The sequence below is a fragment of the Heteronotia binoei genome, chromosome 10 (assembly GCF_032191835.1).
Source record: "Heteronotia binoei isolate CCM8104 ecotype False Entrance Well chromosome 10, APGP_CSIRO_Hbin_v1, whole genome shotgun sequence".
Lineage (NCBI taxonomy): Eukaryota > Metazoa > Chordata > Lepidosauria > Squamata > Gekkonidae > Heteronotia > Heteronotia binoei.
Window position 1 is genome coordinate 89156669 of NC_083232.1, and position 21582 is coordinate 89178250.

At 43.6% G+C, this 21582-nt stretch overlaps 1 protein-coding gene across 1 annotated transcript in view; it reads left to right on the forward strand.

The window, feature by feature from the left end:
- The window catches only part of RAB12 (RAB12, member RAS oncogene family), a 29191-nt gene that overhangs the window by 1673 nt on the left and 5936 nt on the right, over positions 1-21582 (forward strand). The window contains exons 2-3 of the mRNA XM_060247761.1: positions 13157-13217; positions 18600-18738. Coding sequence (XP_060103744.1) covers positions 13157-13217; positions 18600-18738 — 200 coding nt within the window. The remainder of the gene's footprint in view (positions 1-13156; positions 13218-18599; positions 18739-21582) is intronic.

Sequence of the window (21582 nt, forward strand, 5' to 3'; positions counted from 1 at the left end):
TATTTGTATTTGAGCTCTTTATAAAATGTAGATCTCTGGTACTTAATCTTATGGACATATAAAGCTGCCTTATACTGAATCAGACCCTTGGTCCATCAAAGTCAGTATTGTCTACTCAGACTGGCAGTTGCTCTCCAGGGTCTCAAGCTGAGGGTTTTCACACCTATTTGCCTGGGTCCTTTTTTTGGAGATGCCAGGGATTGAACCTGGGACCTTCCGCTTCCCAAGCAGATGCTCTACCACTGAGCCACCGTCCCTCCCCCAAAGAGGTTCACACATGGCCCAGCCTGACATGGCCCTGCCCAAGAAGGTCTCATTTATGCCAGATCCAGCCCTCATAACAAATGAGTTCGACACCCCTGCTCTAAGCTGTGGAGTCTTGTGAGCAAAAATTCTACTTTGTGAGCTGCTAGCATTAAAGTTGTCACTTGTTGCATCAATGAGTGTGCTCTGGGGTCATCCTTCCCGAGCGAAGACAAAAAGGTGTGAGCTGAAGGCGAAAAAAAACCTTGTAAGCTAGCTCACACTAACTCAGCTTAGAGGGAACATTGCTTAGGAGCTCTTAACTACCTTGGTTGGAAAACATTGTTTGTCTGTGGTTGCAAAAGTGCAGATAACTGAGGCAGGGCCATAGCTAGGATTTCATGTTTGGTGGGGCCAAACAGCAGGATTTGTTGTTTGGGGGTGCTACCCAGTTTGGTTGCCCCGGGCTCGGCACTGTAAGCTGTCTTGAGTTTCACAAGCTAACCCCCGTTTCTCCTGGGCAGTCACAGCAGCTCTGCTCCCCCACCCCTTTCTTATGTGCCCCTCTGAGAGAGACAGAGACCTCTTGATTTCCCCCCCTCCACTCTGTACACTGTGTTAGGGAAGGGGAGAGAAAAAAAAGTGAAAAGACCAGCAGCGATGCTATGACTTGTTCAGAGTGATGGTGAGCAAAGGGGACAGACTGGGGAACCTCCAATGGAGGGACCATACAGTTGAAAGGGGAGTTTGAAATGATGGACCTGCCCCCCCCCCCCACTCCTACTGTGGCTATTGGCTAGTAACTGAACAGTCTTTCATTTCAGATAAGCTTTCACAAGTGAGAGATTCCCCACTACCAGATACCTTGAGCGTACAACCCTTGGGCCTGATTTTATTGACAGGATGGGCCTGATTTTATTGGCAGGGTGGGTATCGCAACCTGGGGAGAGTGAAAAACAAGACGCAGTGGGATGACTCATCATTGGAGTGGAGCAGGTGTGACACACCTGTCTAGCTGCCGCCCTGCCCAGACTTTCTGTCCAGCTTTTTCCAAAGGCTGGGCCAGTGAGCTCAAGTTGGCTATGTCTTCTGCATTTATCTTCACGGTTTTTGCAAAAGGTGTGCCAGTGATCTCAGGTTGGTGCACGAGGCTTTGCCTTTTTCATTTATCTTCACCATGACCCTGTGTGGTATGTTAGGCAGAGAGAGAGGAAGAGTGTGAATGGCCCAAATAACCTGCATGACAGAACTAGGATTTGAACCTGGGCAGGGCGGGCCCTTGACTGTCTGGCACCCTAAGAAAGCTAACTTTTGGCACCCCCCCCCCCGCACTGATAATGTCACCGAGTCACATGGGGGTGCCCAGTTTGGTGCCCCCAGAAGGCTGGCGCCCTAGGCAATCACCTAATTTGCCTAATGGTCTCCCAGATATTTGTTAAAGATTGTAACCCTCATGACCCAATCTGACACTCAGTTCCCCCCAGTACAATAAATTGAGAAGTGTAAAGCTACAACTCAGGTGAAACATCTTTTTTTATTCCTTACTGATTACTCTTCTGTTAAAGAGAGGAATATTTATTTCTCTTCTTTACTGGAAGGGTGTCCAAACTCCATATTACACTTGTAGGCAAGTGTACACCCATGTTGACATGAGCAGATAATCTGGTTTTGCCGTTTCACAATTGCAGTCGGTTTTTTGCATAGTTGGTGGATGGTTCCAAATCATCTCTTCATTTTATTTTGTGCTCAGAGCTACAGTTGGCATTGGGGGTAAACTGGTGAAAACAAAACTGGAACTCAGCGGCACTTTAAAAGTGAACAGTTTATTCCAGCATAAATGTTGGTGAAAGCTCAAAGTGGGTAGCCATGTTAGTTTGTCCGTAGCAGTAGAAAAAAGCGAGAGTCCAGTAGCACCTTAAAAGACTGAGGAGCTACTCTTCCTCTTTTCTACGGTGAGAGCTCAGGTGCACAAAGCGCACTTCCATTAGGAAGATGTGTTTAAAGCTGCAAGCAGCTGAAAAGCAGGATTGTACAAAGAGTGCCCCGTTTAATGTAAGATCTGGTCTAAAGAGTTATCAAACCCATTCAGTCGGAGAGGATTGTTCATTTCCATTGATTTATACCCCTTCCCTCCTGCGAACAGCTCCCAGATTGCTCCCCGATGGGGAAAGTGGGGTTAACATAGAATCGGATCTAATCAAGGAAAGCGCAAGGTGAAACATGAGGAGATCCACTTGGAAAAGTACAGAGACTGTGTAGAGGTATGGCTGAAGTAATTTTGTCAAGGGTGAATGATCCTGGGATACAGGCTCCTGTAATAACAGAGCGAGAGATCCTAAATCTTTGTTCACCCTTGTGTGGTGGCCGTGGGAATAATATTGAGAATTATTACAGTGGCCAGCCGCTCTTCCTGTGTCAGCTTGTTTGCTGAGGCACTCCAAGCATCCGTGGGCTGCAGAGTACGTATTTGGCCGGGTTTTTCTGGGGTACACGCTTAGTTCATGGTATTGACCAACTTTGTTCATCCTTGCCACTGCTGTATGAACAAGGAATGAAGAAGAAGAAGATGATGATATTGGATTTATATCCTGCCCTCCACTCCAAAGAGTCTCAGAGCGGCTCACAATCTCCTTTACCTTCCTCCCCCACAACAGACATCCTGTGAGGTGGGTGGGGCCGGAGAGGGCTCTCACAGCAGCTGCCCTTTCAAGGACAACCTCTGCCAGAGCTATGGCTGACCCAAGGCCATTCCAGCAGGTGCAAGTGGAGGAGTGGGGAATCAAAACCGGTTCTCCCAGATAAGAGTCCGCACACTTAACCACTACACCAAACTGGCTCTCCACACCAAACTGTATCCCAGAACATGCCCCCTATGTGCTGTGTATTGCCAGAGATGACCTAGTAGTAGTTTTGCGGTTACGGAGTTCTTCAGGAAACCCTTGATAAGATTTGAACATCACCGTCCTAAAGTATCATTTGGACTGTAAATAAGCACTCTTATGTTTTAAGATGCCATGGCACTTTTTAATTGTATCTTTCTGATTTTATTATAAGCGTTTGTGGACAAATGAAGATGTTTGATTTCTCTGGTTAGACATAATGTTGCATTTCCCATAATGTTAGAAAAATGTTTGTGGAATATAAAATGCCTGTGTAGGCTTGAGTGAGTGAGACTTCCATGGCAGAATTTGAACCTGGGTCTCCGGGACCTTGTTCTGAAGGCTAACCGTTATGGCCAAACTGATTATCTTATTATATCGTGTTCATCAGACGATCAAGCATACAGCTTAGTGGTTAATGGGGTTTTTGTGTGCAATAATAAACTGCTTCATTGCTTATAATAGTATCTTACTAGCCATCATATGTGTGCTAATTTTAGAAACTGGAAGCAGGGATTGCAGAAGTGAGTACATACTGACCGGTTATCACAAAGCTGGATCTGGGATTCTGGTTTTTGACTTCTTTACATACTTAGAATTTCTAATTCAGCTCTGAAAAGTTAACTGCTCTTTAAACTGAAACAGGAGGAATGCCCAAAACAAAATCTTACTTTGTTTTGGCTACGATGAAGTATGAATATCTTTGGATACTAAAATCTGGTGGCTGGAGCTGTGAACAGGCAAGACAGATCTTTCTGTAAGCCTGAAAAGTGGCCTACCTTTTCAGAAAAATGTGAAATCTAAAACAATATATAGGGCAGTTTAAGAAATCTGAAAATTATAAAAGGAGCCACCTGTAGCTTTAAGCAACAGATTCCCTCAGTGGCTGTTGCTAGGCAACCACAGTATTTCAGGCTCAGATTTTTCTGAGTAAAAAGGCAGAAGAGGGGACAGGACCTTTTCCAGGCCTATTTTGTCTTTTGAGGGAGAATTCATTGGGGTTAGGCCTGGCTAAAGTTTCCAGCTCCAGATTGGAACGTTTCACTTCACACCTGAAGGTTGCCAACTCTTGGCCTGGAAGCAAGTGGGTGACTTAATACCACCTGACTTGCATGAATCAACTAGGCCTAGCTGTCTGCAGCCACCCTATGAAAGCCAGACCGCTTTCCCACTCACCTTACACCGCTCTCACGTTCCTCTTCTCAGCGGGGCTTCCTTCTGATTTCACACTATCTGCCCCGAGGCTGCAGCTAGTGTTGGCTTTTTTCGCACTGCAAACAGAAACCTCTAAAAACCAGTTTCTCTTTGTGGCACAGAAAAGCCAACACTAGCTGCAGCCCCGGGGGCAGATAGTGTGAAATTGGAAGGAAGCCACGCTGAGAAGAGGAACATGAGAACGGCGTGAGGTGAGTGGGAAATCGGTCCCAGTGTGTTGTAGCAGTTACAGCTTCAGGGGAGAGTCTGGGAGACCCAGGTTCTAATTCCTGTCTTGCTGTGGAAGATGACTGCGTGATTTTGTACCAGTCTCACACTTCCAGTTTAGCATACCTCACAAGGTTGTTGTGTGGATAAAAAGCAGACGAGACTAATTTAAACTGCTTTCGTCCCCACTGTGGAGAAAAAGGGGGTATGAATGAAGTAAATAAAGAATAAATATAGCTGAAGATGGGAGGTAGATAAAAGGTAGGTTGGTGAATGGCTGAGAAGGCGAGAATGAGGCAGGAAAGAAGAGGTTATGGGGGTTGTGTGGGGGAGGGAAAGAAGAAATGGTGTGGGGAGGGGATACAGGAAAAATTGAGGTGCCACCACAGAAGTCCCTGAGAGTTCCTACCATGAAAGCGGGCCTAGACCAGTGACTGGCACCACATAACTTGGGGCAGTTTTTCTAAGTAGAAGCTGCTGGGAGAGGGGGAAGCTTAAGACAGAAGAGCTGTTGGGTAGGAAGGAGATGGGGTTGCCAACTCTAGGTTAGGACATTCCTAGAGATTTGTAGGGTGGAGTCTGGGGAGGGAAGGGACCTCAGAGTGGTATAATGACATAGACTCCACCATCCAAAGCAGTCATTTCCTCCAGGGGAACTTGGGTTGCCAGCTTCTGGGGGCGGGGGTGCTGGAGAGCACACAGAATTGCAGGTGCTCTCCAAATTAAACAGACCAGTTCCCCTGGATAAAATGCTGTTTTGCAGGCTGGATTCTGCTGCATCCCCACATTTCTCCCAAGGCTCTTCCTCCAGATCTCCAGGAATTTCCCAACCTGGTGATGACATCCCTAATAGATGACATCCCTAATAGAGGAACTGATCTCTAGTTGGGAGATCAGTTGTGATTCTAGGATACTGATAAGTCCTGCCCGGAGGCTGGCAACCCTAGGAGGAGATAAGGAAGCAGGAAAAGGGGAGAGGCTATGGGGCTTTCAGGAAAGGGAAACAGTGGGGGAAGGGGAAATAAGGTGCCTTCTGCAAGCCTTTGGGGGTTCCCACTTGTAGACTCCTAAAGCAGAAAAAGCCAAACATAACTTCCCTTTCCTCTTCCCAGATGGTCCATATGAGAGACATTGTTATTTATTGTGGTCTACCTGATAACCTCTGTACTGTAAGACTTTCAGATTCATGTATGTGGCAGCTGGATAATATGGAAGTGCCTCTGTCACACTCAGGGGTGGAATTCTAGCAGGAGCTCCTTTGCATATTTGGCCACACGCCCCTGATGTAGCCAATCGTCCAAGAGCTTACAAAAAAGAGCCTTGTAAGCTCTTGGAGGATTGGCTACATCAGGGGTGTGTGGCCTAATATGCAAAGGAGCTCCTGCTAGAATTCCACTCCTGGTCACACTGATGTTTTCCATTGCAGATGCTGCTGTGTTCGTTGCTTCTTCTTGTAAGCTACTTTCACATGATGGAAAAGCAGCATATAAATTCTTTAACTAAACAGAGATGCACTGATAGATAGAGTAATGACTCTTGAGTCTTTTGAAAATCACCTATTATTTTCTAATTGCGCAATGAAGGTGCCGCAAGAAACAAGCCACCCACATTTCCTTGAGTGCAAAAATTACAGGATAAGCTCCTGTAGTTTCCACAATGAGGAAAAGGAGGGAACTATAAAGCACTTCTTTACAAGCGGGGATTACCGCTTCTATCTATAACATTTTTATGCTGCTTTCCCACAATGTTGAAAACAGGTGAATAAACTAAGAAAAAGAAAGTTTAATTAAAAATAAAGCAGAATAAAACCGACAGAACAGTAAACTGAAACAATCAGTTTAGCTCATTCAAATAAATAAACAAGATTAAGCATACTCATGTTGAAATAAAAGATTTCGAAACATATGAAAAAAGAACATTTCCTAGCTTTTACAGGCAAAACACTTCAAAGACTAGAGGTCACAGCAATAAGAGTCCTAATTTTGTTTTTGTTAAGTAAGCTAACAAGAAGTTTGGAGTGAGATTGGTGAGCCTGAGAGACAGATGCTTGCCCAAGGCAGTGAGCTAATAGCTGAGAGAGGATCTTAACCTCTTTCCCTTTTCAGTCAAACTCTCCACCCAGGGCATCATAGCAAGTGTTTGCCAGTTTGCATTTGGAATCTTAAGCTGCATAGAGACAGATAGTGAAACGTGCTAGTGATACAGAGAGGAAACAAGCTGGTTAATCTCAGTTTATTTAAAGGCCCCTTGTGTGTGGATTGGCACTGTGGGGAGAAGAAGCTGGCACATGACTGAACTGTGAATAAATGGCAGCTCATGTGTGAGATAATAAAATGAAAAAAGAGCTAATGGGTGGAGCGAGATATCATAAACAGATGGTTGTTTGGGAAGGGGAGTGGAGTTCAGGTGTCATTCTGCAAACAGCTAAAAACGATACCAGAAGTGGCAAAAAGACAGTTCTGGTTTTGTCTTAAGTTTGAAGCTCTACCTTGGTTTGAGAAAACAGAACAAAGGGCTGCATTGCATGTGAAGGTCATGAAGTGTTTTTCAGCAGTATGGAAAATAAACCTATAAGACCTATAGGTTTTCATTTGTAAGCTTTTGTGGTCTAAGGCAGCGGTCCGCAACCTTTTTGCCGCCAAGGACCGGTTTTGTGGAAGACAGTTTTTCCACAGACTGGGGGAGGGGGTGTGTGAAGGTTTTGGGATGATGCAATTGTACACTTTATTTCTATTATTACACTGTAATATATAATGAAATAATTATACAGTTCACGGCCCGGTTGCTAACTGGCCGCAGGCCATTACTGGTCAAGTCAAGTTTAATACGGTCAGAGACCCATTCAGAAAGAAAATAAATAACAAGTGACATTAGAAAAAAACAAGGTATACAATTGAGCTCAGTACAATATAAAACATACATAAAAATTCAGTTTCAATTTCTAGTTATAAAACAAGGTAAATTAAAATATTTCATAAACATTTAAATGGTTTTTTAATCAGTTAGGTGTTTACGGAGTCTTATGGCTTGTACAGCAAACCATTACTGGTCTGTGGCCCGGGGGCTGGGGTCCCCTGGTCTATGGAAGTAGTTGTAAGCATCTAGGGCAGGGGTGGCCAAACTGAGGCTCAGGAGCCACATGTGGCTCTTTCACACATACTGTGTGGCTCTTGAAGCCCCCACCACCCATCAGCCAGCTTGGAGAAGGCATTTGTCTGTTTCTTTAAAACACTTCTCCAAGCCAGCTAGCAGTTTGGAGAATGCATTTAAAGTTAAAGTTGCTTTCTCTCGCTCACCCATCTTCCTTCCTTCCTTCCTTCCTTCCTTCCTTGTGGCTCTCAAACACCTGAGGTTCATGTCTTGCGGCTCTCAAACATCTGACATGTATTCTCCACGGCTCTTAAGTTAAGCAAGTTTGGCCACCTGTGATCTATGGTCACATTGGTGTGATGGTTTTCGTACAAATGTATTTCTAGAAGTAACTGAACCCTGTGGATAGCGAGTTATTTTCAATAGCTGTTGTGTTTTTATTTATTAAAACATTTTACACCCTGCCTTTCCTTATCGTTCAAGGCAACTTACGATAATAGTTAAAATATTTTCAGTTTAAAAACCCTGGTACAACCTTGCCGGGAGAATGTGGTAATTTTACAGTCCACCGCAACATGCTGGAATTTAGGATAATACATGAATAAGAAACTTGTATTCAGTTCAAAAGTGCCAATAAACAGCTGAGACTTGACCAGATTCTGGTGCCAAGTAAACTTTTTATTCCTCATTTCAGAGGGAGGTATTCCCCTCCACAGTCACTTAGTTCAGATCATAATAGCTAATGAAATAACGTTTGGTAAAATTTTACTTTTTATAAGGCTTGATGTGTAATCTAGGTTCTAATATTTAAACTTTATTTGGACAACACAGATGTAATGTCAGAAAGATCTGTGTCAGGGCTTTGACAGTTTTACTTTTTAATGATTTTCACACCTATAATCACCCCTTGAAAAGTTGCTGCGTAACTGACATTTAACAGCAGTGTTATGGCCATGTGCTTTCATCGATTTAATCATCACTTATTAATTCACTAAACCTTTGGCTGGCTAATGGTTGGGGGCCAGTCTCAATTGATCTCCCGAGTGAAGGGCAGACTTGATTTTTGAATGCTATTTTGGTATTACTCCAAGAGGAAGGGGAATGAAAGAAAAACATTAAAGATTACATTGCATTCTAACAGCTAATAATAGATATTCTTTTAACGTTTTGGTTTCCTTTACATTTTCAAAACAAAGATGCAAATCTATTCAGATTCATTGATATGTAAAATATTTGCTATACGGACATTCACCCCCCCAATTCATACCATTTAAAAATACCTTATTAATATCCACTGAATATTGAAAATTAATCTCATCACCTCTTTAAAAGATCAATTACAAATCAGTGATGTTCATAGCTTATATAGGAGCATTTCATTGTACCTGGAAGCCTTTCTTGTGCCCATTCTGGCCTGGACAGGATCCTCTCTCCGTGTCTGCGGCAGTGCTTCCAAGACTGTTGGTTTACACTGACCTCTAGGGCACTTGATTTTAAAAGCCTTTCATAATCTGGAATCCACTTATCTGAAGGACCATCCCTTCTGGTACAAAGCTGTGAGCCAGCTATAACAGCACTTACCTACTATCCTCCCAGATAGGAGAGTTGAGGTCCTTCACAGAATATCCTTCAGATACGAGCTTTCTTATAATAATAATAATAAATTTTATTTCTACCCCGCCCTCCCCGCAAAGCGGCTCAGGGCGGCTAACAGTAAGTAATATATTAACATAAATAGTAAAACATTAGATTAGCAATTAAAATTACACATATAAAAACCCGTTAATTCAGTTAAAATACTTAATTTTACATTACATTATATATATATCTGGCAGTAATAGCTGTTCTGGCGCTGATTCTGCCAGTTTAAATGGTGTTAGAGATGGCGGTTCTTCGTTCATTGCAACTCAGCAGTCCGTATCATTATAGGCGTGTCTAAAAAGGGCAGTCTTGCAGGCCCTGCGGAACTGGTCGAGGTTCCGCAGGGCCCGCACCTCCTCCGGGAGCTGGTTCCACAGTGCAGGTGCCGCAACTGAAAAGGCTCGTACTCTGGTGCTTTGGAGTTTGGCCTCTCTCGGCTCTTAGCTCTGATTCTGTTCCTCTGGAATGGACTTTCTGAAGAGGCAATATTCAGAAGATACTGCAGAATACCTGTCTCTCTGAGAAAGCTTTTTTTGCTGACTGGATGAGGCTCACATCTGTGTTGGGGTGGGTGGGTGCCAGCTCCATGCAACCGGGCGTCATGTGATCTGTACATCCTATAATGCCCTTGACCCATGCATGGGAGGAAGCTTTCAATGCTTCTATGCAACTGGTGTTCCTCCTGGCTTCAGTGGGACCTTCTCTGCTGTCACTGTTGTGTCACCTGGAATGGGGATGGGTGGGGAGTGTTACATCCTGGCCAAGTGAGGAATGGACTTCAGAGAGATATTAGACCTTGAGGCCTTTCAGACCTACTTGAGAAGTCACAACCACTGAGGGTAAGGTCCTCAGCTGCCAGTTGCAGTCCCCCTGTCCTGGGGAGGAGGGGCAGCTTTTCAAACTGAGTCCATGGGCTTAGCTCACCCAGCACTTCAGCAAGCGTTGCTAGGAGCCCCACATGCCTCGTGGGAAAAGGGCTCCTTCTGCAAGACATCGGGGTCTCCTAGTAACATCAGCTTAGGTGCTGCAGCTACTAGAGCGAGTGCTTTGGCTGCCGTTGAGGGGAATTGGTGCCTCTCAGCTTACAGGAGCAGGGAAGACATTATGGTTGCAAACCAGAGTGTCGTGGCATGCCTCCATGGGTTGCATGTGGCCTGGATGTTCATGTGTTGGTTGGATGGACCAGTTCTTGACTTGGCTACGTATCTACGTAATGGTTCTCTCTCTGCCTTTTCAGCCTTGTGGTTTTGCATTGTGAAATATAATTCTTAAAATTCAGGCTTGGACATAACACCTTGCCCTTTCATTAATTCACCTAAGCATCCCATTCCTTCTCCTCCCACATTGTTTCCTTCAGTATAACACAGGTGAGGAGCAGCTGTTACTCATGTACCATGGTGCTGGACCCTGCTTCTCTGCCTGGCTCTTTCCTTTGGGGGGGATAGGAAGAGGGAGGGTACTCCCTTTGAAACGGAGCGTGCAGGGGACCATCCCGGAGGCAGCATATTCCTCCTTGGCACTTCCAGCTCTAAGAAGAAGTCTGGCATATGCAGTCTTTAAAGGGTAGATAGCTATAGGTATTATATGTAGAGGTTTCTCTCACCTTTTCAGAAGAGGCAGAAGCAGCCCAAAGCATTGCTTTGCAAATAACAGGGCAGGGGTAGCCAAACTTTGGTTTGGGAGCCACATGTGGCTCTTGCACACATATTGTGTGGCTCTCTAACCCCCCACTGCGCCGTCACTCAGCTTGGAGAAGGCATTTCTCTCTTTAAAACACTTCTCCCAGCCAAGCCAGCTGGCGGCTTGGAGAATGCATTTAAAGTGAAAATTGCTTTCTTTCCACCTCCACTTCCTTCCTTCCTTCCTTCCTTCCTTCCTTCCTTCCTTCCTTCCTTCCTTCCTTCCTTCCTTCCTTCCTTCCTTCCTTCCTTCCTTCCTTCCTTCCTTCCTTCCTTCCTTCCTTCCCTCCTTCCTTCCCTCCTTCCCTCCCTGATGTCCATGTCTTGCAGCTCTCAAACATCTTATGTTTATTCTACATGGCTCTTATGCTAAACATGTTTGGCCACCCCGGACAGGGCATCTAATCTGTTCACAACACGTTTACCAAAGTACATCAGTACCTTGGAACTCTCCTTGATTTCAAGAGTGGTTTGTTGCATAGGTAAGCGATTTTGTAAGCACGTGCAGGTGTTCAGGATGTCAGAACTGGGAACTTCAAAAGAAACGCATCACTTTGTTTCAAAAGTTAATCCGTTTATTCGAGAACTCTGTCCATGAAAGAAGCAGGTTGACTCTGATGGCTTCCAAGGCCATCGGTACATTCTTATACACTGGTAACATAAAACAATAAATCCTTTCTCACACTCAAGGAGACAGTTGTCTGTTCCCAGGCCCCTTATCTCCCATCAAGGAGGAAGAACTCCCGCTGTCTTTCTCTGGTCTGCCAGCTTCAAAGGATACATGCAGATGTTTACCAGGGGTTATCAGTCACCCTTCAATGGTTAGTAGGTATTTGAAATGCAGAATTGCAGGGTTAGTAGAGTTCGCAACATGGAGTCAGTTGGGCTAACAGAATATACTCTTGCTAAGCACTAAAGTAAAAGTTACAAGTTCTGACACAGGAGGCATGCTTGGAGGCAAAATTCTCTGCTTTCTTTTATATGCCACTGTATTGTCTGTGGGTGTGATGTGTTCTTACGTTGCCAACTGGCGGTGTTTTCTGTCAGTCGGGCTGACTTTCAGATATTCCCGAGCAGTAAATGGAAAGTAATGCTGCATGTTACTCCATGGAAGGCTAAAGGCTGTTTCCACTTATACTCTATATCAGTTATATTTGTATGAGAACTATTAACATGTTTAATATTTTGTGGCGCTTTAAATGTTCAGAAAATGTTAATTATAATGGAAGCATTTTGATATATATATGCTTCGAAAGAAGCTGCGCTCCACAGAAGCCATTGTAGCATCTTCCTCAAGATGATTATAGGTTGCCACTAACTAACCACAGTTGAACAAAATGCTTGAAGTATCTGGGGACCCATAGCTTGACTTCTCTGAGTTTGCCTTTTATTCCCACTTCAGAGAACACTGTTGCAAATGGAGGTTAGAATGAGCAGGGTTGTCTTTAAAAAATAAAGTGTGATAGTTCTTATCAAATCTCTGAAGGCACAAAGTGTTTGACTTCTGTCAATCGCTTAATTTTTTTAAAAATTTTTATACTTATTCAAAACATTTCTCATGACAGTGCTGGATGAATCTAATGTAGTATAGACAAAAGGTGGGACATTTGCTTTGAATGCAGAGAGGTTCAGTCCCTGGCATCTTCAGCTTTAAAAATCAGGTAGGGCCTGAGACTGGGGACATGATTTTGGAATAGGCAATACTCAGACCAATAGTTTGACTCGATGTAAAGCAGTTTCAGGTGTACACATTTTAATAAGTACTTTATGATGGCTCAAACATGTTCCCTCTAAGCTGCAACGTCTTGTGAGCAAAAATTCTACTTTGTGAGCTACTGGCATGAAAGTTGTGAGCTACTGCATAAATTAGTGTGCTCTGGGGTCATTCTTCCTGAGCTAAGACAAAAAGGTGTGAGCTGGAGGCTAAAAATCTGTGAGCTAGCTCACACTAACTCAGCTTACAAGGAACACTGGTCGTGGGATATCTGAGGAAGTGTGTGCGCACACAAAAGCTCATACAGTGAATAACATTTGCTGGACTTAAAGCTGCCACTGGACTCCTAGTACGTCTTCAGACCGACATGACTACCCAGATGAGTCCCTCCTGTTTACGTTGTTGCATATGAACAGGTCAAGAAAATTAAATCATGCCCCTGCTTCTTTGACTTCTTATCACTCCCCTTTTGTTTATTGTATTTATAGGTGTTGATTTTAAAATCAAAACTGTAGAGCTAAGAGGAAAGAAAATTAGATTACAGATCTGGTAAGTGAAAAATGCTACCAACAGATTTTTAAAAATACATTTTGTGGTGTTCTAGCATGATTTCAATATGTTTGTCTAATCTTTGTAATTGTTATAAACTGATTTAGCTCATACCCATGTGCTGTTTCCCTTCCCTCATGCATCTCTAGAAATAGGAAACTAATTTTTAGGTAGATGGCTATATGGGAATTGGCCAGCCAAGTAATGTGGTTTCTGTATTGCAATGACTTCAAAGCTCTAGCAGCACCACTGAAAAGTACTTTTCTCCCTTAAAAGACAGAAGTTTGGATTGCTTCTGAACACAGGTACAGATAGCAATAAAATATTTTTCTAGCATGATGGTAATAAAGCAATGTATGTAGGCCAATCTGACTATTAGCTGTCTATACAGTGAATGACTGCTTTCACACACCACATTTTAGCACATTTTAAAATCAGTATGTAACTGTAAAGGCAAAAGGTGTTAAAGTTTGGAAAAGGCCCTGGCATTTGGTCACCTAGATGCTTAAATATTTAATGCTGACACCCATAAAAATAACGACAGCACAGAAATTTGTACTGCTTTATATGCTGTTAATAGTAGTGGAAAAGTAACACCTACATGAAAACAGGACCACATATTGCTTTATGGACAATAATAGTTCATAAATCATTTTTGAGAATCTGATCTTGCCGTAGCAGTGCAAATTATACTATAAAAACGTGCACAGAAGTTTGATGCCAGTTGCTGTTGCGAGAGCTCCAAAACGGCTGTTTTAACATAATTCTAACTCTTTATTGGCTGTACTGCAGCGCATTAATATAGTGTTTCATGCATAATGGGCATTAGAGCTAACTGCTAGACATGCTTAACTGCCTTTACTGTAAAGAACAGAGTTCAGTGTTGGCTTGAACGAAGCCACTGGAGTGCTCTGATTAAACTTAACTTTTGCATAGATGCTGTGAATTCAGTTTACTAACTCCTCTTGGCAGGTCACCATCAACTCTGTTTGTCGCACCATGTGTTTGTCTTGCTTCCATCTGAGTTAATTGCTGTTGCATCTTTCGTATCATCCGTTACCTAATACTTGAAAGTTACTGGCATGACTTCATTCCTCATCTGTGTCCCCATCTGGAATCCTGTGGCCACAGGGGTTGGTACTTGAGCCAGAGTGATGGTTAGCCAGGGCGTACTGAAGCTGATATGAGGTAATGTAGATTTTTCAATGTGCCAATGTCTTTGGATGTAAAATGATTGTTGTGATGTGTTGAAACCTAATGGTCACAAAACCCAGTATTTTAAAAAAGACAATCATGAGTTGCTGGTCAGCGAAGTCACCCCCAATTAATTTAGGTGAATGTTCAATGCATGAAACTTGGCTCACTAAGGCCTTTCTTGAAACTGTTTTTTTTGTTCTTCATAATGGTACCCAGGGCATTTTTGTAGAAAAAGCCCAGCAGGAACTCATTTGGATATTAGACCCACCCCCTCTGATATCACCATTGTTTCACACAGGGCTTTTTTTTTGTGTAGAAAAAGCCTAGCAGGAGTTTATTTTCATATTAGGCCACGCCCCCTGACACCAAGCCAGCCGGAACTGCATTCCTGCTCAAAAAAAAGCCCTGTAGAATTTTCAAACTTGAATGTTCATTTGTTGATGTAACGACTCTGATATACTCTGGTATGCGAGGGCAGCCCTGTTCATCTCAGTGGAGAAAACAGAGTGATGTATAGATGTGGTTCTTCTCTCTCTGTTGGAATGAATGGGCCAGCCCTTGTGGCGGAGATTTCCAGGTGTGCAGCTGGACTCAGCCATATAAAAATACAAACATGAAATGATCTGTTCAAGATCATCCCATATATTTTTTTGTAATTTACACTACTATAAATTATAGTGTACTGTTGTTAGCTAGTGAACAAACATTGCTGATGTTTTTCTCCTAAAGTTTATTTAAAATATTTTATCTATTTCATTTCAGTACAAAGTAAATCATCACAGTCGGGTGGAATTCTAGCAGGAGCCTCTTTGAATATTAGGCCACACACCCCTGATGTAGCCAATCCTCCAAGAGCTTACAAGGCTCTTCTTTGTAAGCTCTTGGAGGATTGGCTACACTGGGGGGTGGCCTAATATGCAAAGGAACTCCTGCTATAATCCCACCCCTTGTCACAGTCATCTCCTCTCCATGCCCCCCAGGAATGATCGAACTGTTTCGAATCTGTCAGTATCCCATAGATTTTCTAAGAGCTAATTTCAGCTATTGTGATCATGCAGAAGTTGTACAGGAATCCATGCTGACTGTTTGGCAAAAGCTGCTGCTTACATCCTAGTTTCTACAGAAACAAACCTGGTTAACTTCCATTTTGAAAATTTCCAAGCTGTTTCAGTTTGGCAGTACCCAGGGAATCCTTAGGAAAGGCAAATGTATTTTTTTTTTCTCAGAAGCAACTGACCAAACTAATTGCCCTGTCAAAATATGATACCATTGGTATTTTCACATACAGACAATATTTGCCTAGGAAACTGTGCAGATTGCATGTGATAATCAAACTATTACACACAGATTTTGTTTTGCCTCATTTACAGCAGAAAGGATTGCCTTTGAAGCAGCCTCGTATTTTTAGTTACTTTATTGCACGGTGTTCCGTTTCCTCCTTCCCGCCTCTGTTGTTACCTTGTGCTTGTCATGGAGTCTGGAGTTCCAGTGTTTGTGTTTGCATTCCAAGCATGCCTACGTATTTTAAGTCTCCAGAAAAGTTGCTGGATTCGAGACATTCATTTCCCATTTAACTTCTTCAGGGTCTATCTAGCTTTGTGTATTCATCGAGCACAGCCGTGGATGAGCTTTATGCTTGAAATTTTAGTGTTGGTCTGCACGTTTCCTGTTCTCATTAGAAGAACTTGAGTGGAGTGTTGTGTAGCTCATTCTTGCAATGTTTTGTCAAGCACATGTGCAAAAAAAAAAGTTAACGATTACTGAGTGTTGAAGAAAGCCCTTTTAAAACAGTTTATACAAATCCAAATTAAAGATGAAATAAAAATATTCTTGTCCAGAACATATAGTGGATAGCAGGGGTAGAATTCTAACAGGAGCTCCTTTGCATATTAGGCCACACATCCCTGATGAAACCAGTCCTCCAAGAGCTTACAAAAAAGAGCCTTGGAAGCTGTTGGAGGATTGGCTACAACAGGGGTGTGTGGCCTAATATGCAAAGGAGCTCCCAGCAGGTAGAATATTTAATGTGAGAGTCTCTTTGCATACTGTAAGAATGACCGTTAGCCATAGACAAGATTTTATAGGGAACTGAAAAGCATAAAATATTTCCCAGTGATCTTATTTTTTTTGTCTTGTTGGGCATGTACTTTGTTTTTGAATCTCAAACCTTTAAAACCAAACCACCACCACCAACAACAAAAGACATCATGTTTCAGTAAAGGAATAGTCAGTTATTCTGTCTAGAAATGGAATGCCAAAACTGTTTGTCGCAGCTGAGCCAAAATATGAGGGTGGTGGCAATTTGGCAAAACTCTCTCTCATTCCCCCTCTCCCCACACATACTTCTTAGCTCCGCCCACACTCTCAGTCACCAGCCAACCACCTCACTTGCTCATTCCCCCTCTTTCACCCTCCTTTTTCTACTGCAACTTACCAACAATTAAAGGAACACACATGTATAAATTTAAATCATTGCATGCGTACTTGGCAATTTTTAAATCCTGGGCAGTGTTTTGAACTTTCTTAACATTTAGAAGTTGGACCTGGGCTTAAAGGTTACCTGTTGTCACTGCCTTTATAAATGCAGAGGTCTCTAGATATAGGGCAGGGAAAAGGAAGGCAAGGACGTGAAATCTGGCAACATTTTTAAAGTAGTGAAGGATCAGGCATTGTGCTACAATTGAGTACTGTCCTTAAAGGATAATGTTGGGCTGGATGTAAATGTCCATTTCACTTATTGGCAAGGCACTTGGCCTGGCAGAGGAGGGTGTGTTTTTGCCGTTCTCCTTCCCTCGTGGAGCCCCATGTCAAATTGGCACTGGGCCTGAGTCCCTTGGATGGCATTTGCAGTGGAAATCTAGTAACCAAAGATGAACTCTCATTTTCCACATGCATGATGATTTGCATTCAGGAAGTTCTTGTGTAAGAGTTATTGATAGCTTGTATCAAGGCTTTTTTTTTTTTTAAAGAAAAAGCCCAGCAGGGGTTTGCCTGTTAGGCCACACCCCTTGACACCAAGCTAGGTAGAACTGCATTTCTGTGCGTACCTTCTAAAAAACAGCCCTGGCTTGTATGTTGTAGAGATGTTAGCAGAAAATACAAAGATTTGTGGAGTCTTTGCAGCAACCCCCCCCCTCCCCCTTTTCTGGAAGAATTTAGGCTAGAGTTGTGAATCCAGAGCCTTCCTCTGTGCATAGTGTGGCTAGGCAAAAATTACTGTTGCTTGGGTATTCTGTAGGGTACCTTTTGCAGGAATATAAAATTTCTGAAGCTCTTCTCTCCTAGCAGCTTAGTATTAAAAAAAAAAAAAGATGTCTGTTCTTAAATGTGTTCACATGGGGGCCCCTGGGTCCTAATCCAGACCATATTTGCTTGGAGAAGCCAATAAGACTTCATTACATTTAGGACTCAGTATTAAGGCTTGCACAAATTGGCACATGGAAGGAGTGTCTGAAGGTGTCTGTTTTAACGCTGTTAGCAACTCAAACTGGTCTGGCAAAGTCCTGCTTGTAATCTTGTGTCATCAGAGCAAGTAAAAAACGGAAGTAATACCCACTGGCTGCCTTACCCGGACTGGAACCTCTTGTTCTGAGTTGTTCGTTTTGAGTACTTATATCCCACTTTCCTGCTGCTTATGCAGTACAGCAAAGCACCTAAGCAGCAAGATTTATCTTATAGCATCGTGTGTGCATGGCTTGTAACGCAAAGCCTCATTGTATTATGACAGTTTTATTTTGTTAGGTGTGATTTGATTAGCAGGTTCACATTAATTATAGAAGTGGGACACGCAGAGGCCTCTTGACAGTCACACATATTGTTCTTCTTCCAGTATTCTCTCCTGTCTTGATCCAAACAGTGGGTTTTCCTTTTGAGTAGAAATAATAAATGTCTGTGTCCCTGAATGACAAGCTGACACTTGAATAAAATTGCTAAAAATGTATGCAGTGGAAAGGGAAACTGCCATTTTTTTGTGCGCCTAGACCTTTTTATGCTTTACATTCCACTCCATGATTTCATCTACTTGCTTTGGGCAATACACCATGCAAAATTGGTACATGGGCTAGTTAACTATGGAAATAATACTCATTTATTATGGGCTTTCTTCCTGTAGAAATGTGTGATGCTTTGTAAACTGGGGTGGGGCGGGGGGGAATACTTGTACCAACATGTGCTGCTTCTTCTTAGGGACACCGCAGGTCAGGAAAGATTCAACAGCATTACCTCAGCTTATTACAGAAGTGCCAAGGGAATTATATTGGTGTACGATATCACAAAGAAGGAGACGTTCGATGATTTGCCGAAGTGGATGAAAATGATTGATAAGGTAAGTTTTGCTTTCTCTGTAAATCGGTGGCATTGATTTTGATACATGTCCCGAGTATAATGGCAGATTGCATTGCGGCAGCTGAGCCCTGGAGGCCGAGATGTGGCCTTCTCTGCAGGCGCTGAAGGCTCAGTGAGATGTGACTCATTCCCTGGGCATTGTTGTGTGTGTAAAGTGTTGCCAAGTCATAGCAGACGAATGGCAGTTCCACAGGGTTTTCAAGGCAAGAGATGTTTAGAGGAGATTTGCCATTGCCTGCCTCTGTCTAGTGACCTTGGACTTCCTTTTTTGGTTGCCCTGGTCAGTTACTGACCAGGACGAATATTGCCTAGTGTCAGGGCTTTTTTTGTAGCAGGAACTCCTTTGCATATTAGGCCACACACCCCTGATGTAGCCAATCCTTCAAGAGCTTACAGGGCTCGTCTTACAGGACCTACTGTAAGCTCTTGGAGGATTGGCTACATCAGGGGTGTGTGGCCTAATATGCAAAGGAGTTCCTGCTACAAAAACCCTGCGTAGCGTCAAGCTTCGATGGGGTTGGACTAGCTTTAGTTACGCAGGTCGGGGCCCAGGTATCGTGTGTGTAAAGTGCTGTTAAGTTGTGGCTGCTTTATGGCGACCCCAGTGAGGCAAGTGAGAAGTGGAGATGGTTTGCCATTGCCATCCTCTGCAGAGTCTTCCTTGGTGGTCTCCCTTTCAAGTGCTAACTAGGAGTGTCCCTGCTTAGTTTCCAAGATCAGGCTAGATTGGACGATCCAGGTCAGGGCCGAGGTATCATTATGAGTGCTGAAATCACGTAGTCCTTCTTTTATGCAGGTAAAACTCAGGAGATTTCAGTCATGCTGTCTACTACTACTTATGTTTTGCTGTTGTCTTCCCAGTCACAGATGTTAGATAAGTTGTCCGTATGGAATGTTAATCATGACTGAGAGGAAGGGGTGGTTTCTTTTTCCCCTGGTCTGTTTTCTTTTTTTAAAAAGTTTTGTCTGCTGAGATGCATGACCAGGTGTCTACTTAGTCTGCATGGGCTCCACTCCTGTGAAAGGCTTACTGGGTGAGGGCGTTTCCCTCCACACCCATTTAAGGAGGGAATATATTTTTGCCTGCTTGATGTTCCAGCGATAACAACATTTCACACTCCCAGCCCCACCTGCAGTTGAAAGCAAGTCACACAGCCACATCCCACAACTGCACTCATGCTTCTAGATGGCTGTTTCACTGGTGGAGAAATTCCCCCTTCTCTTCTGTGGGAACAGCAAGACGAAGACTCTCTCCTTGCCCCCGCCCAACCTACAAAGATTGTGAAAGTGCAGAGACGCAGGTGGGCATGCAGACTGTTGCCGCGAGCTGGAGTCCCAGCGGTAGAATGATTTCCACCTTCTTTTCTGTGAGAGAAAGGAGAGCGAGATACGGTGAGAACATTCAAAGATCTCTGCCCACCGAGCCTTAGGACTTTTATGGCTTTATGGTCAACAGCAGAACTCTGAAAATAAACTTGCTGAAAAACTGACCAAGGTACAGTTAGAAGAGTGCAGCACCTTTGGCTGAAGGCTATTAATGGGACAAGGAAGGGGGTGTCCTCTCTGCTTCTGTAATCGCACGGGTGTTCTCTGAGAAATGAAAGGCTTCCTGGAGGGCTCACCTTCTGTTTCCAGTTGCCATTCTGCACTGCCTTCAGTCTTGTCTCAATTCTGATTCTGAAGTCAAGGACACCTTGCACCCTGCCGAGAGCTCTCGGTTATGGGCCCTCCTGCGTGCTCCAAGCAAGCCTATTAGTAGGCAGTGTCCTCATATCATTCGTAATTCCAGATTGTCTTTCTCCCTGCTGGTTGCAGAGAAGATGGGGGCAGTCTCCATTAAGCCTTTGTCTAGCTGCTCTCACAGGAAGGGGACACGGGAAATAAATCTCTCCACTAGTAAAACTTCAGCCTGCAGCTGCATCCTGTATACCTGTGTGTCACCGTCACTGTGCGGGTATGTATGTCATACCTAAACCAGCCTGTTGCAAGCTAGACTGGCGTTGTGAAATCTCTTCCATTTGAACAGCAGCCTGCAGAAACCATGTGTGTGGCCGTGCTTTAGCAGGAACCCTAAACGTAGGTGCGGTGGTGATATCCAGGCTTCTGTTTTCCTGCTCTCATGGGGAGCAGCAGCGAAACTTATCCCGCAGCTGTTGTGTCAATTAATGGAACATACTATGTTTCATGGGGGTTGGGAGGGGGAGGAGAAGTTGGTGGATTGGTTGCCAGCAAAATTCCTGGGATGTGAGATGGGATGTTGTCCCCTTGTGCTACATAATGTAAATAGGTTGACTGGAAATAATGTAATGAGGGGGACTGAAAGATTGCATCAATGGATGCTCTGGGCTACAGTCAGCATGATTAGGCGGCGAGAATGCATGAGACGCATGGGAAACGGGAAACTGCACATCTACACAGGACTGCAAAAGAGCACATGCTGTCTCAGCCACGAATGCAGGACACACATGGTCATTTTGTGTACATGGAGGCAAGGACTTTTTTTCCCTGAGGGAACAGAGTTCCAGAACCTCTTTGTGGAAATAAAATTCTCAAAAAAAATGTTTAAAGGTCTATGAGGGGCATCCGTGTGTTTCTCCATTTCTCACTTGAGAGTGCCAGCACCTCTTTTTCCAGAAAAAAAAAATGCCCTAACAGAGGCAGCCATGTTATCTTTTTGAACCCTGTTACCTCTAATGTAGCTATCTAGATTAAAGCGCTTTAGTTCGGTGTAACACCACACGCACAAACATTCTGCACTGGCAGGTTTCAGCTCACAAGAGCTCTGGCTGCTCACCTGTATGCTTCTCTCTCTTTTTTTCATAGT